The following is a 21,792-nucleotide window of genomic DNA, read 5'->3' as shown; positions in this document are numbered from 1 at the left end:
TAATTGCTGATAAAAACATTTCTCATCAAAATACAACAGAGATTCTTACATTTTTTCAACAAATAGGAGAAGATTCTGACGTATTGAAAAGCATGAGCATGAGTCGAACGAAATGTAAAGGCATTATTACAAACGTTTTGTGTCCGATTGAGACGGATCGTGTCGTCAATAAAATTCAAAATACAAAGTTTTCAGTTTTTATTGACGAAACATCAGACAATGGATGACTTTTTTTGTCCGATGCGTTGATTCGGAGACATTAGATGTTCGCTCGCAATTAGTCAAATTAATCGATATTGATGCCAAAGATCCAAGCGCAGAAAAGTTGTTTCAGGCATTTAAATGTGAAATGTGGAAACTGCAGATACCATTTCCAAATATTGTCGCCTTATCGTGCGATAACGCATCTGTGATGACAGGGAAATATTTATCGTTCAAAAAAAAGTTGGAAGAACTATGTCCACGTTTACTAACTTTAACATGCCCTTGCCACTCCGCTGCATTAGCAGCGCATAATTAATTTCAACTTTAACATGCTGTATAGCATTCACACTGCCTTATTTAACATGAAATTCGTCACAATTCGGTGTGCGCGTGAAAGAAAGAGAAAGAGAGAGAGAGAGAGAGAAAGAGCGAAAAAGAGGGAAAGAGAAGGAGATAGAAAAAGAGAGAAAGAGAGGGAGATAGAAAAAGAGTAAGATAAAGAAGCGGAGAGAGATATACGATATATGATTTAATCATGATACTTTCTCATTAACGCGTGATGCGTATGAAGTGAAAAAAATCTATTTACGATACACATTTTATACATTTTCCGTCGCTTTATAAGCCTTTCGCGTTAATCAGAAAGTATAATGGTTAAATTATATATACCTACTCGTACATCTCTCTCCGTTTCTCTATTTCGCTTTCTTTCTCTCCCCCCCTCTCTCTCTCTCTCTCTCTCTCTCTTTCCTTCTATCTCTCTCTCTCTTTCTCTCTCTATCTCTCTCTCTCTCTTTCGCGCTCACGCCGAATTGTGACGGATTTCATGTTAAAATAGACAGCATGATTGCTAAACAGCATGAATTTACATGTTACTTACCTTTCTCCGTTTATCTATTTCTCTCTCTCTCTCTCTCTCTCTCTCTCTCTCTCTCTCTCTCTTTCACACGTACACCGAATTGTGATAGATTTCATGTTAAATTAGGCAGTGTGAATGCTAAACAGCATGTTAAAGTTGAAATTAAAATGTAGGCAAGTTGCGAATGGTAAATGCTTTTCGGCGTGATATCATATGTGGCGGCACATCAAAAGCGGTTGGCCGCATGCTTTGAGTGGCGAGCGAGGAGAAATGCGACATATGATACAGCGCCGAAAAATATTTGTCTTTGCAACTTGTCCACATATTAATTTCAACTTTAACATGCTGTATAGCATTTACACTGCCTTATTTAACATGAAATTCGTCACAATTCGGTGTGCGCGTGAAAGAGAGAGAAAGAGAGAGAGAGAGAGAGAGAGAGAGAAAGAGCGAAAAAGAGGAAAAGAGGAGGAGATAGAAAAAGAGAGAAAAAGAGGGAGATAGAAAAAGAGTAAGATAAAGAAGCGGAGAGAGATATATATGATTTAATCATGATACTTTCTCATTAACACGTGATGCGTATGAAGTGAAAAAAAATCTATTTACGATACACATTTTATACATTTTCCGTCGCTTTATACGCCTTTCGCGTTAATCAGAAAGTATCATGGTTAAATTATATATACCTACATCTCTCTCCGTTTCTCTATTTCGCTTTCTTTCTCTCCCTCTCTCTCTCTCTCTCTTTCCTTCTATCTCTCTCTCTTTCTCTTTCGCGCTCACGCCGAATTGTGACGGATTTCATGTTAAAATAGACAGCATGATTGCTAAACAGCATGAATTTACATGTAGGTAAGTTACAAATGACAAGTACATTTTGGCTAGGTACCATACGATATGTCGCGGCACATCAGAAACGGTTGACCGCACGCTTCGAGCGGCGAGCGAGGAGAGACGCGACATATGATACCGCGCCGAAAAATATTTGTCACACATTTGGAACTTGTCTACATAATAATTTCAAGTTTTACGTATTTAGCATTAACACTGCGTAATTTAACATGAAGTTCGTCGGAATTCGGTGTACGCGTGAAAGAGAGAGAGAGAGAGAGAGAGAGAGAGAGAGAGAGAGAGAGAGAGAGAGAGAGAGAGAGTGGGAGAGTGGGAGAGTGAGAGAGAGAGAGGAGGAGAGAGGGAGCGAAATAGATAAACGGAGAGATATATGTATATATAATTTAATCATATGGTAATTTTTGATTCACAGATGATGCGTATAAAGCGACAGGAAATCTATAAAATGCCGGAGTTACAGATTTTCTGTCGCTTATTTATACGCATCATCCGCAAATCAAAAAGTACTATATGATTAATTTATACATACTTACCTTTCTCTGTTTATCTATTTCTTTCTCTCTTTCTCTCTCTCATTCTCTCTCTCTCTCTCTCTCTCTCTCTCTCTCTCTCTCTCTCTCTCTCTCTCTCTCTCTCTCTTTCACACGTACACCGAATTGTGATAGATTTCATGTTAAATTAGGCAATATTAATGTTAAACTACATGATCGTTGAAACAAATACGTCGACAAGTTGCAAATGATAAAGAGATCCACTTGATTATAAAACAATCTAGTATCATAAAGTCGTGCGTATATGAGCGTATTCATCGTTCTCTTTACTAAATCTAGAATGAAATCATTGTAAATATACATTGTTGTATATATATATATGCAGCGGTGTCCTACACGCGACACGCGACATCGTCATAATTCTCACATCATTTTTCTACCGCCGGAAAAACAAATTGATAATACTTTTTCGGCGTGTATTATATGTCGTGCGTCTCTAATCGCTCGCCGCTCGAAACGGTAGACCGCACGCTTTGAGCGATGAGCGACGAAAGACACGCGACGTATATGATATCGCGCCGAAAAAGTATTATTACTTTGTTTTTTCGGCGATATGAAAATGATATGAAAATGATGACAATGTCACGTGTCGTGTATAGGACATTCTGCATTTACATACAATATTATATATTTATAATAATTCCATTTATGATTTATTCGAGAGAACGACGAATACGATCATGCACGCACGATTTATGCTACTAGATTGTTTTATAAACAGCGTGGAGCCTTTATTATTTGCAATTTGCCGACGTATTTATTTGAACATTAACATGTAATTTAACATTAACGCTGCCGAATTTAACATGAAATCTATCTCAATTCGGCGTCCGCGCGAAAGAGATTATTATACTTATTTCTTAAGATGGTGCAGGGAGAGAACAAAATAATATGTATCTAACTGTAACAGATTTTTTATATGGAAATCTCATATGTATTTCATAGTAAATACATGAAGGGAAAGATAATGTATAAATATGTAAAGATGAAAATAATGAAACTGAATGTTATATATATTACTCAATATCTTTTATTAAAGAGGTTATATTCATGTAGTATTTCATAATGATATGTGATGTAAGATAATAATATACATTTTTTGTTTTCTTGAATGGTTTTTCATAGAAATTTTACATAGATATTGAATTTGTGAAAAATATGTGTAGGTGTTCACAATTCCAATTAGATTCAAAAGAAACATGTGTATTGTGTACATTAAAATGACAAAATTACGGTGCTAAAGATTAAGAAATACATAATAATCTTAATTATACGTATTAATATAGTGTAATATAAAATTTTCAATTATAATAATCTGAAAATATTATTAAGATGTGTTTGTAATACCTCTAATCATATAAAGAAACAAGTAAAAAATGTAATAAATATAGTAATACAACAGAAAATGATAATTATACAACAGAATGGTAATTAAAATCATTGCTCACAATGTATGTAGAACTTATTTTAAGTAATTACTTATTCATTTTTATGACAACACAAAATTTGATATCTTTTCTCTAGTTATAAATAAGGAAACTTAATATTCTCGATTTCAGCAAAAATAAGAGAACCTTGATACATTAATCATGTTTACTTATTTATTTTTATGACAACACAAAATTTGATATCTTTTTCTCTAGTTATAAATAAGAAAACTTAATATTCTCGATTTCAGCAAAAGTAATAGGACCTTGATACATCAATCATGTTTGATTAAATTCGCAACATCCTTAAAGTTAAACTTTAATCCTTAAAATTTAGCAATAATATAAATCATAAAGAACATGTGATAAATTAATTAATATAATATAATATACGAGATCAGATTATTATAATATATTGTACTATAGTAACTACGCCTTCACAAGGTCCTTCTAGAATGAGGTAGTTAAATTGAAACCAAAAGATAGAATAAGATTTACTTATGAACATCTATAACATTGACGAACTAACGCACACATCTATATATTAGCATATCTCAATGTACAGGTGTACAAAAACAAAAAAAAGATATTGAATCAGAGTTATACTGTGTATAGTACATATAAAATTAATTTAAAATTATATATATATATTATATAAAGTATTAAATTATATAAATTTTAATTAAAAAATTTAAAATTTAAGTGATATGAAAACGTTTTATATTGTTTTAAAAAAAATCAGAATTTCTTTACAGGCGTTAATAAAATGTTTTGTACGAAATTGCAAACTCTTCCACTATTGTTGTTTCAGGTTTTTCTGCTTATTATGCAACCACGTTTTGATTTGCGGCGATGTACGACGAGCCAGAGAAATATATTTTTTCTTTACTTCTTGAATCTCTTTTAGAGACGGCAATGTATTATTTTCCATATGTTGTGCAAACGCAGAAAGAGCTGCTTTTTTCTCAAATTCTGTCCATCGTACTCTTTTTGTTTGTCCATAAGGAGATGCTAGAGGAGCATAGAGAATATTATTGAAATAATTTAACGAAATAACTATACTATTTGTTCTCGACTTTGACATAATACGTTTAATAAAAATAATACGTTGATTGCTATGATCATTCCTATATCCCATATTCAACGATAATAAATTATTTAAATAGAAATGCTATTTTATTTTACTTATTTACTTTTAATTTTGAATCGCAATTATAAATAGTTTTAGTATAAATATTGGCAAATGTTATAGATTATGTAAACAAAACTAAGTTCTGTATTTCGGTAATAAAAAAGGAATGACAAAATATAATTACTTGCAGGCACTAATTAAATAGGTAACTTTTAAGAGTTATATTACAAATATGTAAATGAGTATCATTTTTAAGAACAAATTGACATAATAAAAGAAACTGTATATTATTGTAATTCGTACAGTTATTGATTGAAAGCAGATATGAAAAATTACTTACTACTACGTTTCCGTTTTCCACCTTGTTCATCCGTTTGCTTGTCAGAATTTTTGAAATGATTTGATGTCTCACATAATGAAATATCTATAATAAACAGCAGTTATTAAAACATTTACGAAATTACAATATAGAAATTATAATATTGTAATGCTCGTTTTATTATCATGATATCATTACGATATCAAAATAATATACAAAAAGAATACTTTAATGTAAAATAAATAAGCATCAAAACAACATAAAACTAATTAAAAATGTAAATAATGTAAATCTTAATATTATAAATTCTATGTTTTACATAATGATTTAAGCAAATAACATTACTTCTTTCATCACTATTATTGTTAACTTCAACTAAGTTATCTTCTATTTCAGAATCACTGTCCGATATCGATTTATTATTCGTATTTTGTGCATTTCCTTCTGATACTGCTTCTAAGTAGCGGGAGATTTTCAGTATATCTCTGCTTGCTATTGGTTGCCTGTAATGATCTCTGTGTATTTTATCAGCATGACCCATAAAGGTGGCAAGATCGGAAACATCAGTATCATTCAGATTAAATTGAATGCAGTGTGTTGCAATATGTTTTCTTAATGTTGTACCGCGTAAAGTAGTTGATTGACTTGCGTTACATTGTTCGGCAAATGTACGCATTAAAACACAGGCTCTCAGGTATCGGTGTCTATCTTTGTCGACAGCAGGTAGTCCAAAAATATAAGGGTTTTTCTTTGGTACATTAGCTTCTTCACGATATTTCAAGATTAAAGTGATGCAATCAAATAACTCATTTGACAATAAAACAAGCACTGTGCGTCCCAGTTTTCCTCTGATGCAAAATCGAACATATTTCTCTGCAATTTTTCTATCTTCCATCGATAATGATTTATAAATATCACTGTACATATTTTTATTTACTTTTTCATAATTTTCAAAATCTTCTATCAGTGCTCGCTCAATTTCTCCTGCTCGTCGTCTATTAAAGACATGTGTTGAAGTTAATGTTACTTCTGCTAAAGAAATCCATTTCTCATATGAAAAGGACTCTTTTAATGCTGCATATGCTTCAGTTCTCATTTTTGCCAAATGTGTGTGTAATTTTTTAATATCTTCCAATGACGGGAGATTTATTTTCTTGTGCCTTTTATGTGCGGACTGCGTTTCAATAACTGTTTTGTTGACACTCGTACCTATATCCACAACTAACAGTTTTAAAAAGTCTTTAACTAATTTTTTCTTCTCTTCATCTTGAGTCTTGATGCATTCCATAATGAGAAGATTTCCTATATGCTTAATAAGTGTTGACAAGTTAGCCGCTACTGCAGGAGTTTTATAAAGTTGTTCTTCATTGTCATATCCTGCAACTATATTAATTGCTGAAATACAGTCGTCATATATTTGTGGATGATACAGCGACTGAAAATCTTCTATATTCGTATTTATCTCTTTTAACGCTATAAGAAAACGGCCTAGTAGACGCAATCGTGCACGAATCATATCATGCTGATGTTGGGATTTATATTTAACACACAACTTATTCGCATATATAATCAATAATTTGTCATATCTCACAATACGTGTTACATCATCTTCTCGCATAACAGGAAACACTGTTTTCCTTAAACACTCACTTGCTATTGAATGTATTCTACCAGTGATTTTTCTTCCCATAATCATAATATTTTTATTTTTTCGAAAATCTTTCTTAAGACAAGCTCGAGCATGATGACGTATTGTGCTTTTTGCGAAAAATCCTTTACATTTTACGCAAACAACAAAATCTTTAGCAGTCTTATTAGATTTCTCATTTGGACGTCTGCATACAATTAATTGCCCAGTATTAAATTCTGAGTTGGTGTTAAATTTAAAATTACCCATTTTTCGAATAGTCTCTATTATTTTCTTCCTTTCTGGGTTTTTTCTAGGCAGAATGGCAAATTTTTTTACATCAGGCTCGTTAGAGTGTACTGTTTCCAAATGTCGTGCAAGCTGTGATTGCAACTTCATACAAAAAGTGCAATAATTTTGTTTTGATTTTAAATTAGACTTTTGAACATACATAGCTTCATCGTTACATGCTGATGTACCAACAACATTTGTACTTGATGTATCAAAACTGGAAGTGGATGAAATACTTCTGTTAACAATTGGCACTTGCTTTTGAGGAGATTTGCTATATAAAGAACTGTGTTCTGAAGGTATATATTCTTCATCATCACTTTCGTCCTTATCATTATCTAATATCAAAGAAAAACAAAGAAATTATATAACTATGAACAAAGGACACAACTCCCATATCATTGAAAAATTAAAGCACACAATATTTGTATGTCAATGTATATATTACCAAAAGATAAAAAATAATGTTCAAAGTAGAGGTAATAAAATTGATTTATCTTAATTTTAATGTATTTCAAATATACAGAGCACAATATTGCATGAATTACATTACTTAAATTTATAATTAGTCTTGTAAAAGTTTAAATTTATAATTAATCTTGCAAAAGTATAAATTTATAATTAGTCTTTATAATTAAAATCACTAAAAGCTTAAGATAAAATTAATGAAACAAAACTATTGCGCTTTTTGCATGAAGTTGCAATCGCAGCTTGTACGTTATATGAAAATAATAACAAGCTTGATGTAAAACAGTAGCAACGTCAATGTTATAAGAATTATGTCCATTAATATATATATCATATATTACACATATAATATTGTGAGATTTATTAATTTATAAAGAAAAAAAAAACAAAACTACATACTATAAGACACTGGCACATCAACAATTTCTGGATCAGGCATATCATCTCGGCAAGGAGATAACACACTTACACGTCCTGCATCAGTTTCTGTATGATTTATTGAAGATATAAAAATAGATTAGTAAATAATATCTAAAATAATCCGTGTTTACAAGATTATACTTTAAACAAATCTTAAAATGTCAGTTTATAAATACTTAATAAAAACTTAAATTGTATTACTGTATTATCATATTTATTTTTATTTTGTCTAAAATTTTATCATTTCTTATGTGTATTTGAAACTATAAAACCTGTTTTCTCTAAATTTATATAACTGGAGATACAATCTTTTATCTCTAAAAAATATAAATATACATAAACATTAATGTTTATATTTTAATTTAAGTGGTTTTCTATTACTTTTGTGATATGCTCAGTGTTGTGCTTAGATGATTTTAAAATTAGCTAGATAAAGATGAGATAAAAATATTTAAATTAATTTTAGATAAAATGATAATTTTGTTTTAAATATATGTATCTAAATAAAAGGTAAAATTATATGGCAATTCATCTAGATAATTTTCAAGATAATAATTTTTAAGACTGCTTATATAAACATAGTTTAAAAAAATGTAAATTATAAAAAGGATATAAAAATATATGTATTTATATTTCTACTTATAAATTTTTATGACTTATTGCTTAAGTTCTACTATTTAAGTATTTTTATGTGCTATGATTCTAAATCAAAATTATCTGAAAATTATTCAAGATAATTTAGTAAAAATAATAGTTTTTCTCATCTATGATGCAGATATACATAATACATATTTTTATTATCTATATCTATATAAAGATAAGATGACGCCAAAGTTTCATCTAGATGATCATCTATATAATTTTATTCAGATAACAGCAAACACTGGACATGCTTATATATGCATATATATATATATATTTTTTATTGCATTTATTCCTTATTTTTTTATAGTTTGTGTATATTTATATTTGTTTATGAGTTTATATTTTTATATAAAAATAATTCAATTTCTACATACCAGTCATGTTAAAACTTAATCTCCTAACACACTCCTTATTGATTATAACAGATCCATTAAGTGAATCTGCAAACAAAACATAAGATTAGACAAACGGACAAATACATTTATTCAACAATGCAATAAAACATTGCATATTATTTAAAATGTAAAAATATGAAACAATATTTAAAATTTAATTTTAACAATAATGCATACCAGATAAAGAAATATTTGCGTCTGCTGTTTCAATATTATCATTCATGAAAAAGTTATTCGGCATGACAGTTTCAATGGTCTCATTTTGATTTGTAAAGATTATTGTGCCAATATCTAAAACAATATATACATATAAGAAAAAATATTATTTCATACAGATGATAAAATAGCGCTTAGAAATATAGTTGATAACATTATCGAAACTTACCAAAATTTGCTGAGAGATCTGTACTCTCTTGATAATCACAGTTATCAATAATCACGGTAATTTCTTCTCTCGCACATTTACCAGTATTTGATGTAACATTGGTCATCTCCTCATTACAATCTCTGTTTGACACAGATTCATTATTTTTATCGCTTTCATCCATAGAAACTATTATGTGAGATTCATCAGTATTTGATGAAACATCAATCTTTTTAGCAACAGACTCCTTTTTTAGTATCACAGAATCAATGCCTTTGTTTTTATTTATAAGACTTATCGAATTAATATCTACGAGAGAAGAAATACAGATGATTATTGCATACATATGATATATAAAATAAGTATTACAAATATCATTAATATGAGCTAAACTAAATAATTGGAAATGTGCACATTTACCAGTATTTGATGCAACATCGGTCATCTCCTCATTACAATTTCTGTTTGACACAGATTCAATATTTTTATCGCTTTTATGCATAGACATTATTATGCGAGATTCACCGGTATTTAATAAAACATCATTCTTTTTAGTAATAGACTCCTTGTTTAATATCACAGACTCATTGCCTTTGTTTTTATCCATAAAACTTATCAAATTAATATCTACGAGAGAAGAAATACATAATTATCGCATACATATGATAAAATAAGTATTACAAACAACATCGATATGAGTTAAACTAAATAATTAGAAATGTGCACATTTACCAGTATTTGATGCAACATCGGTCATCTCCTCATTACAATTTCTGTTTGACACAGATTCAATATTTTTATCGCTTTTATGCATAGACATTATTATGCAAGATTCACCGGTATTTAATAAAACATCATTCTTTTTAGTAATAGACTCCTTGTTTAATATCACAGACTCATTGCCTTTGTTTTTATCCATAAAACTTATCAAATTAATATCTACGAGAGAAGAAATACATAATTATCGCATACATATGATAAAATAAGTATTACAAACAACATCGATATGAGTTAAACTAAATAATTAGAAATGTGCACATTTACCAGTATTTGATGTAACACCGGTCATCTTCTTATTATAATCTTTGTTTGGCACAGATTTATTATTTTTATCGCTTATTTCATTTATAGACATTATTATGCGAGATTCACCGATATTTAATGAATCATCAATCTTTTTAGTAGTAGACTCTTTGTTTAGTATCACAGAATCATTGCCTTTGTTTTTATCTGTAAGACTTATCGAATTAATATCTACGAGAGAAAAAATACAGATGATTATTGCATACATATGATTTATAAAATAAGTATTACAAACATCATTGATATGAGTTAAACTAAATAATTGGAAATGTGCACATTTACCAGTATTTGATGTAACATCGGTCATCTCCTCATTACAATTTCTGTTTGACACAGATTCAATATTTTTATCGCTTTTATGCATAGACATTATTATGCGAGATTCACCAGTATTTAATGAAACATCATTCTTTTTAGTAATAGACTCCTTGTTTAGTATCACAACCTCATTGCCTTTGTTTTTATCTATAAGACTTATCGAATTAATATCTACGAGAGAAAAAATACAGATGATTATTGCATACATATGATTTATAAAATAAGTATTACAAACATCATTGATATGAGTTAAACTAAATAATTGGAAATGTGCACATTTACCAGTATTTGACGTAACATCGGTCATCTCCTCATTACAATTTCTGTTTGACACAGATTCAATATTTTTATCGCTTTTATGCATAGACATTATTATGCGAGATTCACCAGTATTTAATGAAACATCATTCTTTTTAGTAATAGACTCCTTGTTTAGTATCACAGCCTCATTGCCTTTGTTTTTATCTATAAGACTTATCGAATTAATATCTATGAGAGAAGAAATACAGATGATTATTGCATACATATGATATATAAAATAAGTATTACAAACATCATTGATATGAGCTAAATTAAATAATTGGAAATGTGGACATTTACCAGTATTTGATGCAACATCGGTCATCTTCTCATTACAATTTCTGTTTGACACAGATTCATTATTTTTATCGCTTTCATCCATAGAAACTATTATGTGAGATTCACCAGTATTTGATGAAATATCAATCTTTTTAGCAACAGACTCCTTTTTTAGTATCACAGAATCAATGCCTTTGTTTTTATCTATAAGACTTATCGAATTAATATCTACGAGAAAAGAAATACATGATTATTACATACATATGATAAAATAAGTGTTACAAACATCACATTGATATGAGTTAAACTTACCACAAAATTTTAGAAAATTAGTTCTTTTGCATAATATATGTGGTTTATTTGTTATAATATTTTTTTTAATATCTTGTGTTACGTCCGGCGGACTTCACGATTCTTTTCTTTCCCACGACCAAGGCGAAGTTTGTTGTTAGGTAAATAAAAAAGGAAGAAAAAAGATAATAATAATCTAAGCGGCACGTATATAATAAAACGAAAACGTGCCCAGCGAAACGGACAGCTGCAGATATCGTGAGCGACCGATAAATATTACAAAATCGGTAAATAAAAGAGACCAGGCGGAAAGATGCCGAAAGCGGATTCTTGCCGACACCCTCGCGAATAATAAGTTAAAATCACATATCGGCAAAACATAAAGACGGCGAGAACGCGCCGAAAGCAAATCCTTCCCTAGTAAAATTAGGGGAAAACAAATAATGAAAACGAAAGTGTGCAAAATAAGATAGCACACCTGCGGGTATTCTCGCGAGAAAGCGGCGAAAAATATAAAGATTAAAAAGATGCCACACGCATCGCCTCTCAGCAAACAAGCTCTAAGCCACACGCGAGGGCAATAAAGCGAGAACCCGCCGATAAAAGCGGCACTAACAAACGACAAATATCGCGATATAGGAAAAACTAACAACAAACACCGCCGCCGATATCGAAATCTCGAGAGGATAATAAAAATATAAACCTCAACAAATTCTCCATTGGTCAAAACCTAGGGCCCTAAACAAAAGCCCTGACCAATCCCGATAAACTTTTAAAGTCAAGAGACGCCTCCGGGACTGAAAGGGCGTTATTGAAAAATTCCCTATTCGTCAGGAAATATTAACAAACTAACGGGAAGGAGGAGCAAGAAGGTATATATACCCGTGACATCTCTCAGAGAATATCAATCTTTTCTCAAACCTACGCTCGCGGATCAATCGCGAAAAGTTGTATCACCATCCTTCGAGTGAATCTCGAACTCGTGAGCATTCGCAGTGACATTTGTGAAATCATCGTGTGCCCAGTGCTCACCGAGTACGACGATTTTCGCGAGTGAACAACTGCGAGTGGAACACCATCCTCACGGAGGAGTCCGTAGCCAGATTCACAACTGGAATAATTAACACCTACCCGCGCACTCCATAAGTAGTAAGTTATCAAGCACGCTACATCTCCACCCTTACTAATAATACTTAAAATAATTCTGGGACTTCAATTAAATTATAATTGTTTTCCTTTTTAATTTATTAATTTATTATCCTTGTTAAATTCTAACTTCGAAAAACTGTCCTTTCTTCCCCCATCCTTATCTCTCTCTCTCTCTCGAAATCACTGTGGATTTCCCGCGATAGCGGAGCAATCCGTGATTTCTATCATCCCCTTACCTTTTGAAATCACTCCGGATTTCCCGCGATAGCGGAGCAATCCGTGATTTCTTCCATCTCCTCTTTCTCTCGAAATCACTCTGGATTTCCCGCAATAGCGGAGCAATCCGTGAATTCTATCATCCCTTTATCTTTTGAAATCACTCCGGATTTCCCGCGATAGCGGAGCAATCCGTGATTTACTCTCTCTCACTCTCTATTTCTCTCTCTCTCTCTCTCTCTCTCTCTCTCTCTCTCTCTTGAATGAACAAATAAGTAATACAATAACTAACTAAATTATTAAATAATTAAAATATCAAAATTATATAAAAATAAATATATATATATATATTTTTTTTTTCTCTTACAAGAACTCCCAGAGTTATTTTTCAGTAAAAACTCTTCTTGCCCGGTTACTTTATTATTCGCTCTCGTAGTGGAAAATCCAAGGAGACGACCCTCGCGAACCGCTGTTAAATTGGCGCGAAACCGGCGTAATAGGCGGTTAAAGAAAGCGTTGGCACGGAGTCTGGCTGCGGGCGAAACCTTCGGCTCCCTAGAAAAAATTAACACACCGATCCATACAGAGACAACTAATACATATCACCCTACGGTCTCTCCTATTTCCTCACCCGAACATATAGAAACCCCGCTGACGCCGTCTCCCGCTACCTCTGCTTCTGCAGAATTTTTCGATTCCCCGCGAACTCCTTCTCCTCTTTCTCCCGAACCCGCTATACCTCAGCGGGCCCCTTCCCCTCACTCCTCTGTTTCCTCTGAGGACGCCGATTCTCCGCGGAGCCCTTCTCCCTTTCTTCCCCCTGCTTCTCCCGAACGCCCTGAGCCACCTAGATCTCCGTCTCCGGCTCCCTCAACAATCACCCTTGAAGATTCTCCTCCCTCATCCCCAACGTCCTCTGTAAATAGGGAACATCCGGAAGGGTTTGAGGTAGTAGATATCAGCGACGACGATTCCGAGGAATCAGGATCGCCTGCCAAGCTCTCATACGAGCAATTCAGAGCTTGGCTGATAAACCAGCTCCCAGGGATACGAGAAGTCCCTGAGGAAGCTTTCACGATTGGTCCAGGCCCCGTAGACCACGAGGCCTTACGCGAATTTCTAGAGACCACCGATAGGAATAACATCATCCCCTGGTATGTTCCCGGGCGAAGATATCCTTTAGCCGTCCCTGCACACCTTCTCCTACGAACCTATCCCCCCTCCACCGCCATAATTACCGAACTCATATAACCTAGAAGTCTCTCTTACACGCACACACATGGACACTAATTTTATATACCTATTACCATTTAAATTATTGTAACCACCAATCGGGACCCTAAAATTTAAACAATAACTCTTACCCCTTTCTGCCCCGATTGAAGACCTCCGTACTAATGTATCACCCGCGACACATACACATACATTCACTCTTCATTAGCAACTAAGTCCGTCAATAATATTATTATGTATATAAATTCTTTCGTCTTTATATTAGGAATAAATTTATAAATTTCAAAATAAATGATTTTCATTTATTAATAACCCGTTCCCACTTATTCCCGTAAACCAGGATCGCACAAGGTCCCATCCTGCGTAAAAGAGATTAAATTCTCTTGCCAAAAAGGGACCACCGAGCGAACGGCCCTTTAAATAGAGTAAGAGCGACCCTTGCGGTCGTTGACCTATTTGGGCCCAGACGTTCGTTCGGGTCGAACAGACGGATAGTCTGCCGTCGTTCGAAAAGATAAATTTAGTTACGTCCTTCCTTTCGACTCTTCCTTCCTTGAGTCTGGACGTAACATAAATAAAAATTTGGGGGCTCGTCCGGGATAGAAATGTGCGATTCCTGGTAGCGGTAATGAGTAAAGGAACAAGAGGTCAAACTGATAAAGATCAAATAGAAGAACTATATAAAACTGCATTAACAACACCACATAGAACACGCAAATCTAAATCTAAACCATCTGATTCCGAATTAATTCACACATCCACACCTTTAGTACCTTCAACTTCGACATCTCGCCAAATAAATTTTTTGTTAAAAGATCCTTCCTCAGAATTCGATTTAACTGAAAATACTTTAGTAGCCGAATCGCCCGAGTCAGATTCCGACGATTCCGCCGATATAACTACTGAAACAATAAAAGATCAAATCGAAAAATTTGATATCGAAAGCGATCCCGAAAATTTACTTTCTTTTAACATGGCGCAACCTAACCCCTTTGCTACCTTAAAATACGCGGTAGACGCCGTCCCCTTTTTTGACGGTAGTAACATTCCGCTAAATTATTTTATCGAGGGTTGCGAGGAAGCGAAAGCTATGCTTCCTAAGGAAGCAGAGGCTCAATTTACTAAAATTATAAGAACTAGAATAGTGGGAGAAGCGCGTCGAACAATTCGGGATGAAGATTTTGATACTGTATTGCAATTAACTACTTATTTAAAGAAAATTTATGGACCCACTAAAAATGTATATCAGTTACAAGGAGAACTAGGATGTATTTATCAAAGGAATGAAGAGGATGTCGTCACTTACGCAAATAGAGTTAAATTACTTGGAAAACAAATATTGGAAGCATATCGAAGTTCCGGTCACATTTTACCCAATCAAAATATAAAAACAACGGTAGAAAAAGACATGTGTAAGTGTTTTATTAGAGGGCTAAAGCCTGAAATAGAGCAAAGAATCGCTAGAGATTTAGACGTACAAGAAACTGTAGCCGACGCCCTAAGGATAGAAAGAGAGCTTCGAGAGATGACAGGTTTGCGCCAAGGCCAAGGCGTTAAAACAGGCCAATCACCGTACACTAATCAAGTGCGGGAAATCTGTCAGATCTGTTTCAAAGAGGGACATGCCGCAAGTAGTTGTAGGAAGCTCGTTCAATTTTCCTTACAAGGGCACGATTTTCAAACGAATAACGGAACGGAGATTTTAATTTGCCAAATATGCAAAAAACGCGGCCACAGTGCGGATAAATGTCGCCAACGCGATCCTCGCGCTCGTCAGTCAGTAAACGTAATTCAAGAAAAAATTACTATATGTCAATTATGTTCAAAAACCGGCCACGACGCCAAATCATGCCGACAAACTACTTCCCAACAACAAATTAATAAATCGGTTACTTGTCAATGGTGTGAAAGGCCTGGCCATTCGGCTAGTAATTGTTGGAAAAAACAGAACGAGGAAAGAAGTTTGGAAAGTAGACCGAAAGTTTCATGCCAACTTTGCGATAAATTCGGACACTCCGCTAAGGATTGTCGTGTTAAAATAAATCAACAACTGACAACGAAGAACGATACATTCTGCAGATATTGTAAAGAACAAGGCCATCTCCTTGAAAATTGTCAGTTACGCAACGCAAGTAATAATCGTCGAAAAGAAAATAATCAGGGAAACTACACAGGTCCCTCGGGGTCGGGTGCACAACGGGGGACCGGACAGACTTCACACCCGTCGACATCTCAAGAAGTCAAGTAGGCCGTCAAACCATCGACATACGACCCGTAACAGTAAACCTCGATAAACATAGTCGCGTGCCTACTGTTCAGGTCCAAATTAACGAAATACCATCGCAAATAACCTTTCTATTAGACACGGGATCCGGACCAAATATAATCAAGGAAAATTTTATACCTAAAACTCTAAAAATTAACTATACAAATATATTAAAATTAAATGGTATAAATAATCATCCCGTATATACGCTCGGAGAAGTCGCTTTAAATCTCCTTGGAATTCCGATATCTTTCCATTTAGTATCTCGCGACTTTCCGATTCCACAATCCGGAATATTGGGAAATGATTTCTTTAAACAAACATCATCGAAAATAGATTACGCTCAAGGATATCTGACCGTATCCAAAGTTAACATACCGTTTTTCTCACCGGAATCTATAATAGTGTCTCCGAGATCCGAATCATTATTTTATGTAAGGATAGAAAACCCCGAAATAAAGATGGGATATATACCAAAATTAAAAATAGAACATGGAATTTACTTAGGAGACACTATTGTAGAGAACATCTCCGGAAAAGCATATCTCAATGTTATAAGTACTTTAGACGAAGAAGTGGAAGTCCGCGTACCCACTTTGCGTTTAAAGCCGTTGGATCAATTATTTGACGACCATAAATCCGACTGTCCGACGATCAACAATTACGATGAAGTTTCATCTATAAACGAAGAACCAATGAACACCAACGAAACTTATATTGATATCGAAGACGAAGAAGAAATTTTCGAGGATGAAGAAAAATTTACGGAAATAACTCGAAGGACAAACAAAATTAATGTTGACAAGGGGAATAAAAATTCTCCTGAAAATTTTAATAATTCAAAAATCCTTGGAGAGGGAAGTTACCAAACCTCTCCTGAAAATTTTAATAATTCGAAAATTCTTGGAGAGGGAAGTTACCAAACCTCTCCTGAAATTTCATATAATCCAACAATTAACGGAGAGGGAAGTTACCAAACCTCTCTTGAAAAATTGAATAATTCTAGTAAAGGGAAAAATTATCAAATCTCTCTCAAAAATTTAAATGATTCAAAATCCCTTGGAGAGGGAAGTTATCAAACCTCTCCTGGAGGGGATATTTCTAGAACTTCGGAGGGAAATTTCCAAACCTCGACAGAAAATTCTAGCTCCGTCAATTGCGAGGAGGGAAGTTACCAAACCTCACTACGCGATTTGACACAATCTTGTTCTAATTTAAGAGAGAAAAATTCCTTATCAATTCTAGATATCAAATTTCCGAAAGTTGGATTATTCACAGAAGACCACAATGACAAATTAAAGTCATCTCATGTCACTATAAAAGACCTTCTTGAAAAGGCACAAAAATATTTAAATATTGAAAAATTAAACATTAAAAACTCTAAACGCATGAAAAACAGAACCAAACCGTCTTCGAAAGTTTCGACGTCTTTATTAAATAAATCGCAAGAAATTATAGATAAATTTATGCGAAAACGAAAATCTAAACATAAAAGAAAACAACAACAAATTAACGATGCAAGCAACGATTTGCATAATTGCCTGGTGGTTTCCGAGAAAAAGGAGAAAGACCGCTTTATACAAATTACCGAATTATTACGATTGGAACATCTAAATGAAAAGGAACAAGAAAGTGTAAAGAAATTAATAACAAACAGTCAAAACCAATTTCATATTCCCGGAGAAAATTTAACTGCAACTCATGTACTCCAACATCAAATACCAACCACAGATGATCGACCAATTAACACTCGTCAATACAGATTCCCGCAACTACATAAGGAAGAAATAAACAAGCAGGTAGAGGAACTGTTAGAAGGAGGCATCGTAAAACCCTCACAATCGCCATACAATACGCCCATATGGATCGTGCCGAAGAAAGAGGACTCCAAAGGAAACAAGCGCTGGAGAATGGTCCTCGACTTTCGGGCTTTAAACGACAAGACCATCGGGGACGCATATCCATTACCTAACATAGATATATTAGATCAATTAGGGGGCGCGCAATATTTCTCTGTATGCGACTTAGCATCTGGGTTTCATCAGATAAAAATGGATCCTGCTGACAGTCACAAAACTGCATTCACTACTCCCTTCGGTCACTACGAATTCGATCGAATGCCTTTTGGATTAAAAAACGCTCCTGCAACATTTCAGCGCCTAATGGATTTAGTATTAACAGGATTACAGGGCGAAGAATTATTTGTTTATATGGACGACATTGTTATTTATGCTACTTCCTTAGAAGAACACGAACGAAAATATAACGCATTAATAGAACGACTTCGCGAAGCTAATTTAAAACTACAACCTAATAAATGTGAATTTTTAAAAACCGAAGTAACTTATTTGGGACACGTAATTGGCAGAGATGGAGTAAAACCAGATCCGAAAAAATTAGAGGCAGTACATAAATTTCCCCGACCGAAAACCCCAAGAAATATTAAGCAATTTTTGGGACTTGCCGGATATTACCGGCGCTTTATTCCAAATTTCTCTAAACTAGCAAAACCATTAACAAATCTATTAAAAAACGACACTCGTTTCGAATGGACATCAATTCAAGAAGAATCCTTCGAGATATTGAAACAAAAATTATGTGAAGAGCCAGTACTACAATACCCTGATTTCTCTCGACCATTTATTTTAACTACGGATGCGTCAGGTTTAGCCGTAGGAGGAATACTCTCACAAGGAGAAATAAACAAGGACAGACCTATCGCATACGCTTCCAGAACACTCACGGACGACGAAACGAAATACGACACTTACGAAAAGGAAGCACTAGCCATAATATATTGCGTTAAACACTTCAGACCATACTTATATGGAAGAAAATTCACCCTAGTTACAGATCATAAACCTTTAATGTGGTTTAAAAACGCGCAAGACGCAAATATGAGAATACTTCGCTGGAGATTAAAATTAGCGGAATACGATTACGACGTTGTTTTTAAGGCAGGAAAAACTAACGTAAATGCGGACGCATTATCAAGAAACCCAGTAGATCTTGAAGAAATTGATTGCAAAATAATAAAAGAACGAAAAACATTAAATCCAAATAATCCAGAAGATGCAGAAATAATTTCCAGAATGCTGGAAGAAACCGATGACGAAGAAGAAGAAGACGACGATTTTCAACTATATCTGTCAGATACCGAAGAAATTGAAGGACCGATACTCGAAGAAGAACCCCCTGATAATAATGCCGATCCTATACCTTTTACCCCCGAAGAACTAAACGAACCTCCAGCGTCACAAACTATCGAAAAAGCGCTAATACATGATCCTCCAAAACAAAACAGAATGCAAACAAGAAGTCAGGCGACAAAACGAAATATTAAGAAAAATAATGAAAATCATAATAACAACAAAAACAATACTGAAAAGATAGAAGAAAGAAACGATCCGCCAGACAAAGATCAGGATAACAAAGAAACAGATGGAAAAGAAAGGGAAGAAAGCGATGACGACGAAGAAGAAATTATCAATAAAAATTTAAAATCAAGAAAAACAAAAATGAAACCTACTATCATTGAGAATAAAATAATTAAAAGCAACGTTATAGATTCTCGCGAACTATTATTTCTGCGAAAAGACAATGTCGCGTATTTTGTCGACATTTACGGAAAACCTTTAGACTCAGGATCTGAAAAACTCTTCGAAAGAAACGAACTCCCGAATATAGGACCCCTGGAGTTAGGTAAAGCGAAAGCAATAAAATACAAAACCTACTACCACATAGTCTTACCCATCAGTGAGACGGAACGAGAAGGCCCCACAGCGACTCTCAACCAAATTATCGCGGTCATACACGACTTACGAAATTTGACTGAAAATTTAAATTTAGGAACACTCAGCATTGCAAAAACAGAAATTATCAACAACGTTCCATGGAATAATATCAAATCGCAACTGCAATTAAGATTCATTAATTCCACTACCAAAATAATCATTTGCAACGGACAAATTAAATATCCACCGAAAGATCTACGATCCGTTATAATTGGTGAGATGCACTGTTCGCCGACCGGAGGACATCGCGGCGTCACTAAGGCATACAATAGAATAAAACACAATTACTATTGGGAAAACTTAAAACTAGACGTTCAAGGATACATACAACAATGTTTGCAGTGCCAACTGAGAAAATTAGTACGCGTCAAAACAAAACAGCCTATGATAATCACAGACACACCAGGCTCTTCTTTCGACAAGGTAGCCATGGATATTGTCGGACCTTTACCCAAGACAGAAAGAAATAGCGAATACATTTTGACCTTACAAGATCAGCTGACCAAATACTGTATGGGTATACCATTACAAAACCAAACCTCCGAAACTATCGCAGAAGCTTTCATAGATCGTTTCATCTGCATATTCGGAGCGCCAAAGGCAATATTAACGGATCAAGGAAGAAATTTTATCAGTGATTTAATGAGGAAAATCGCAAAATTATTTAAAATTCGTAAATTTCGTACTACTGCCTTCCACCCACAATCTAACGGATCTTTGGAAAGATCGCATCACGCATTAGGAGAATATTTAAAACAATACGCAAACGAACAAAAACAGTGGGATAGATGGATAAGCCTTGCAATGTTCAATTATAATACTAATGTACACGAAGCAACCAGACATACACCGTACGAATTAGTCTTCGGAAAAATAGCCAGAATTCCTTCGAACGAGCTTTTACCTCCAAGCGACCAATTAGCGAATTACAACGATTATCTAGTAAACCTCGTTACACAACTTCATACAATTCAAGGAAATGCTCGTGAAAACGTTATCGAAGCAAAACACAGATCGAAGAAATATTACGATAGAAAGATTAACCCTCAAACCTTTAAACCAGGAGACCATGTATTTCTCTTAAAGGGGCCAAAACCCGGAAAATTCGGGGATCACTATACAGGACCTCATGAAGTACTGGAAATATTAAATAAAAATAATGTAAAAATTAGAATAAAGAAAAATAGCCGAATCGTGCATCCTAATCGATTGCGAATTTCCTACATTAAAACCACTAAATAATCAACAAAAAGGATTAATTTTCCACAAAAATAAATGTTTTTTTTTATATATATATATATATATATTA

The 21,792-nt window shown here is 33.8% G+C and overlaps 2 protein-coding genes across 2 annotated transcripts; both read right to left on the bottom strand.

Annotated features, from left to right (window-relative positions):
* Positions 1–4,330: 4,330 nt before the first annotated feature.
* Positions 4,331–9,833, bottom strand: LOC145946913 (uncharacterized). The gene is made up of 7 exons (XM_083056666.1): positions 9,576–9,833; positions 9,368–9,481; positions 9,170–9,235; positions 8,130–8,216; positions 5,690–7,600; positions 5,366–5,449; positions 4,331–4,904 (listed from the first exon to the last, which is right to left on the bottom strand). Exons 1-7 carry the CDS (start codon positions 9,736–9,738, stop codon positions 4,690–4,692), a joined length of 2,640 nt encoding a protein of 879 aa, XP_082912792.1. The 5' UTR covers positions 9,739–9,833; the 3' UTR covers positions 4,331–4,689.
* On the bottom strand, positions 9,779–11,912 carry LOC145946918 (uncharacterized). The gene is made up of 9 exons (XM_083056671.1): positions 11,847–11,912; positions 11,556–11,762; positions 11,238–11,444; positions 10,920–11,126; positions 10,599–10,808; positions 10,287–10,493; positions 9,975–10,181; positions 9,828–9,863; positions 9,779–9,783 (listed from the first exon to the last, which is right to left on the bottom strand). Exons 2-9 carry the CDS (start codon positions 11,635–11,637, stop codon positions 9,779–9,781), a joined length of 1,161 nt encoding a protein of 386 aa, XP_082912797.1. The 5' UTR covers positions 11,638–11,762; positions 11,847–11,912.
* Between the last annotated feature and the right edge of the window lie 9,880 nt (positions 11,913–21,792).

The sequence above is a fragment of the Prenolepis imparis genome, unplaced genomic scaffold (assembly GCF_030444845.1).
Source record: "Prenolepis imparis isolate NDT839.2.m4 unplaced genomic scaffold, iyPreImpa1.0 SCAF_28, whole genome shotgun sequence".
Classification (NCBI taxonomy): Eukaryota; Metazoa; Arthropoda; class Insecta; order Hymenoptera; family Formicidae; genus Prenolepis; species Prenolepis imparis.
The sequence above is the reverse complement of the archived record's forward strand: the minus strand, read 5'-3'. Positions and strand labels throughout refer to the sequence as shown.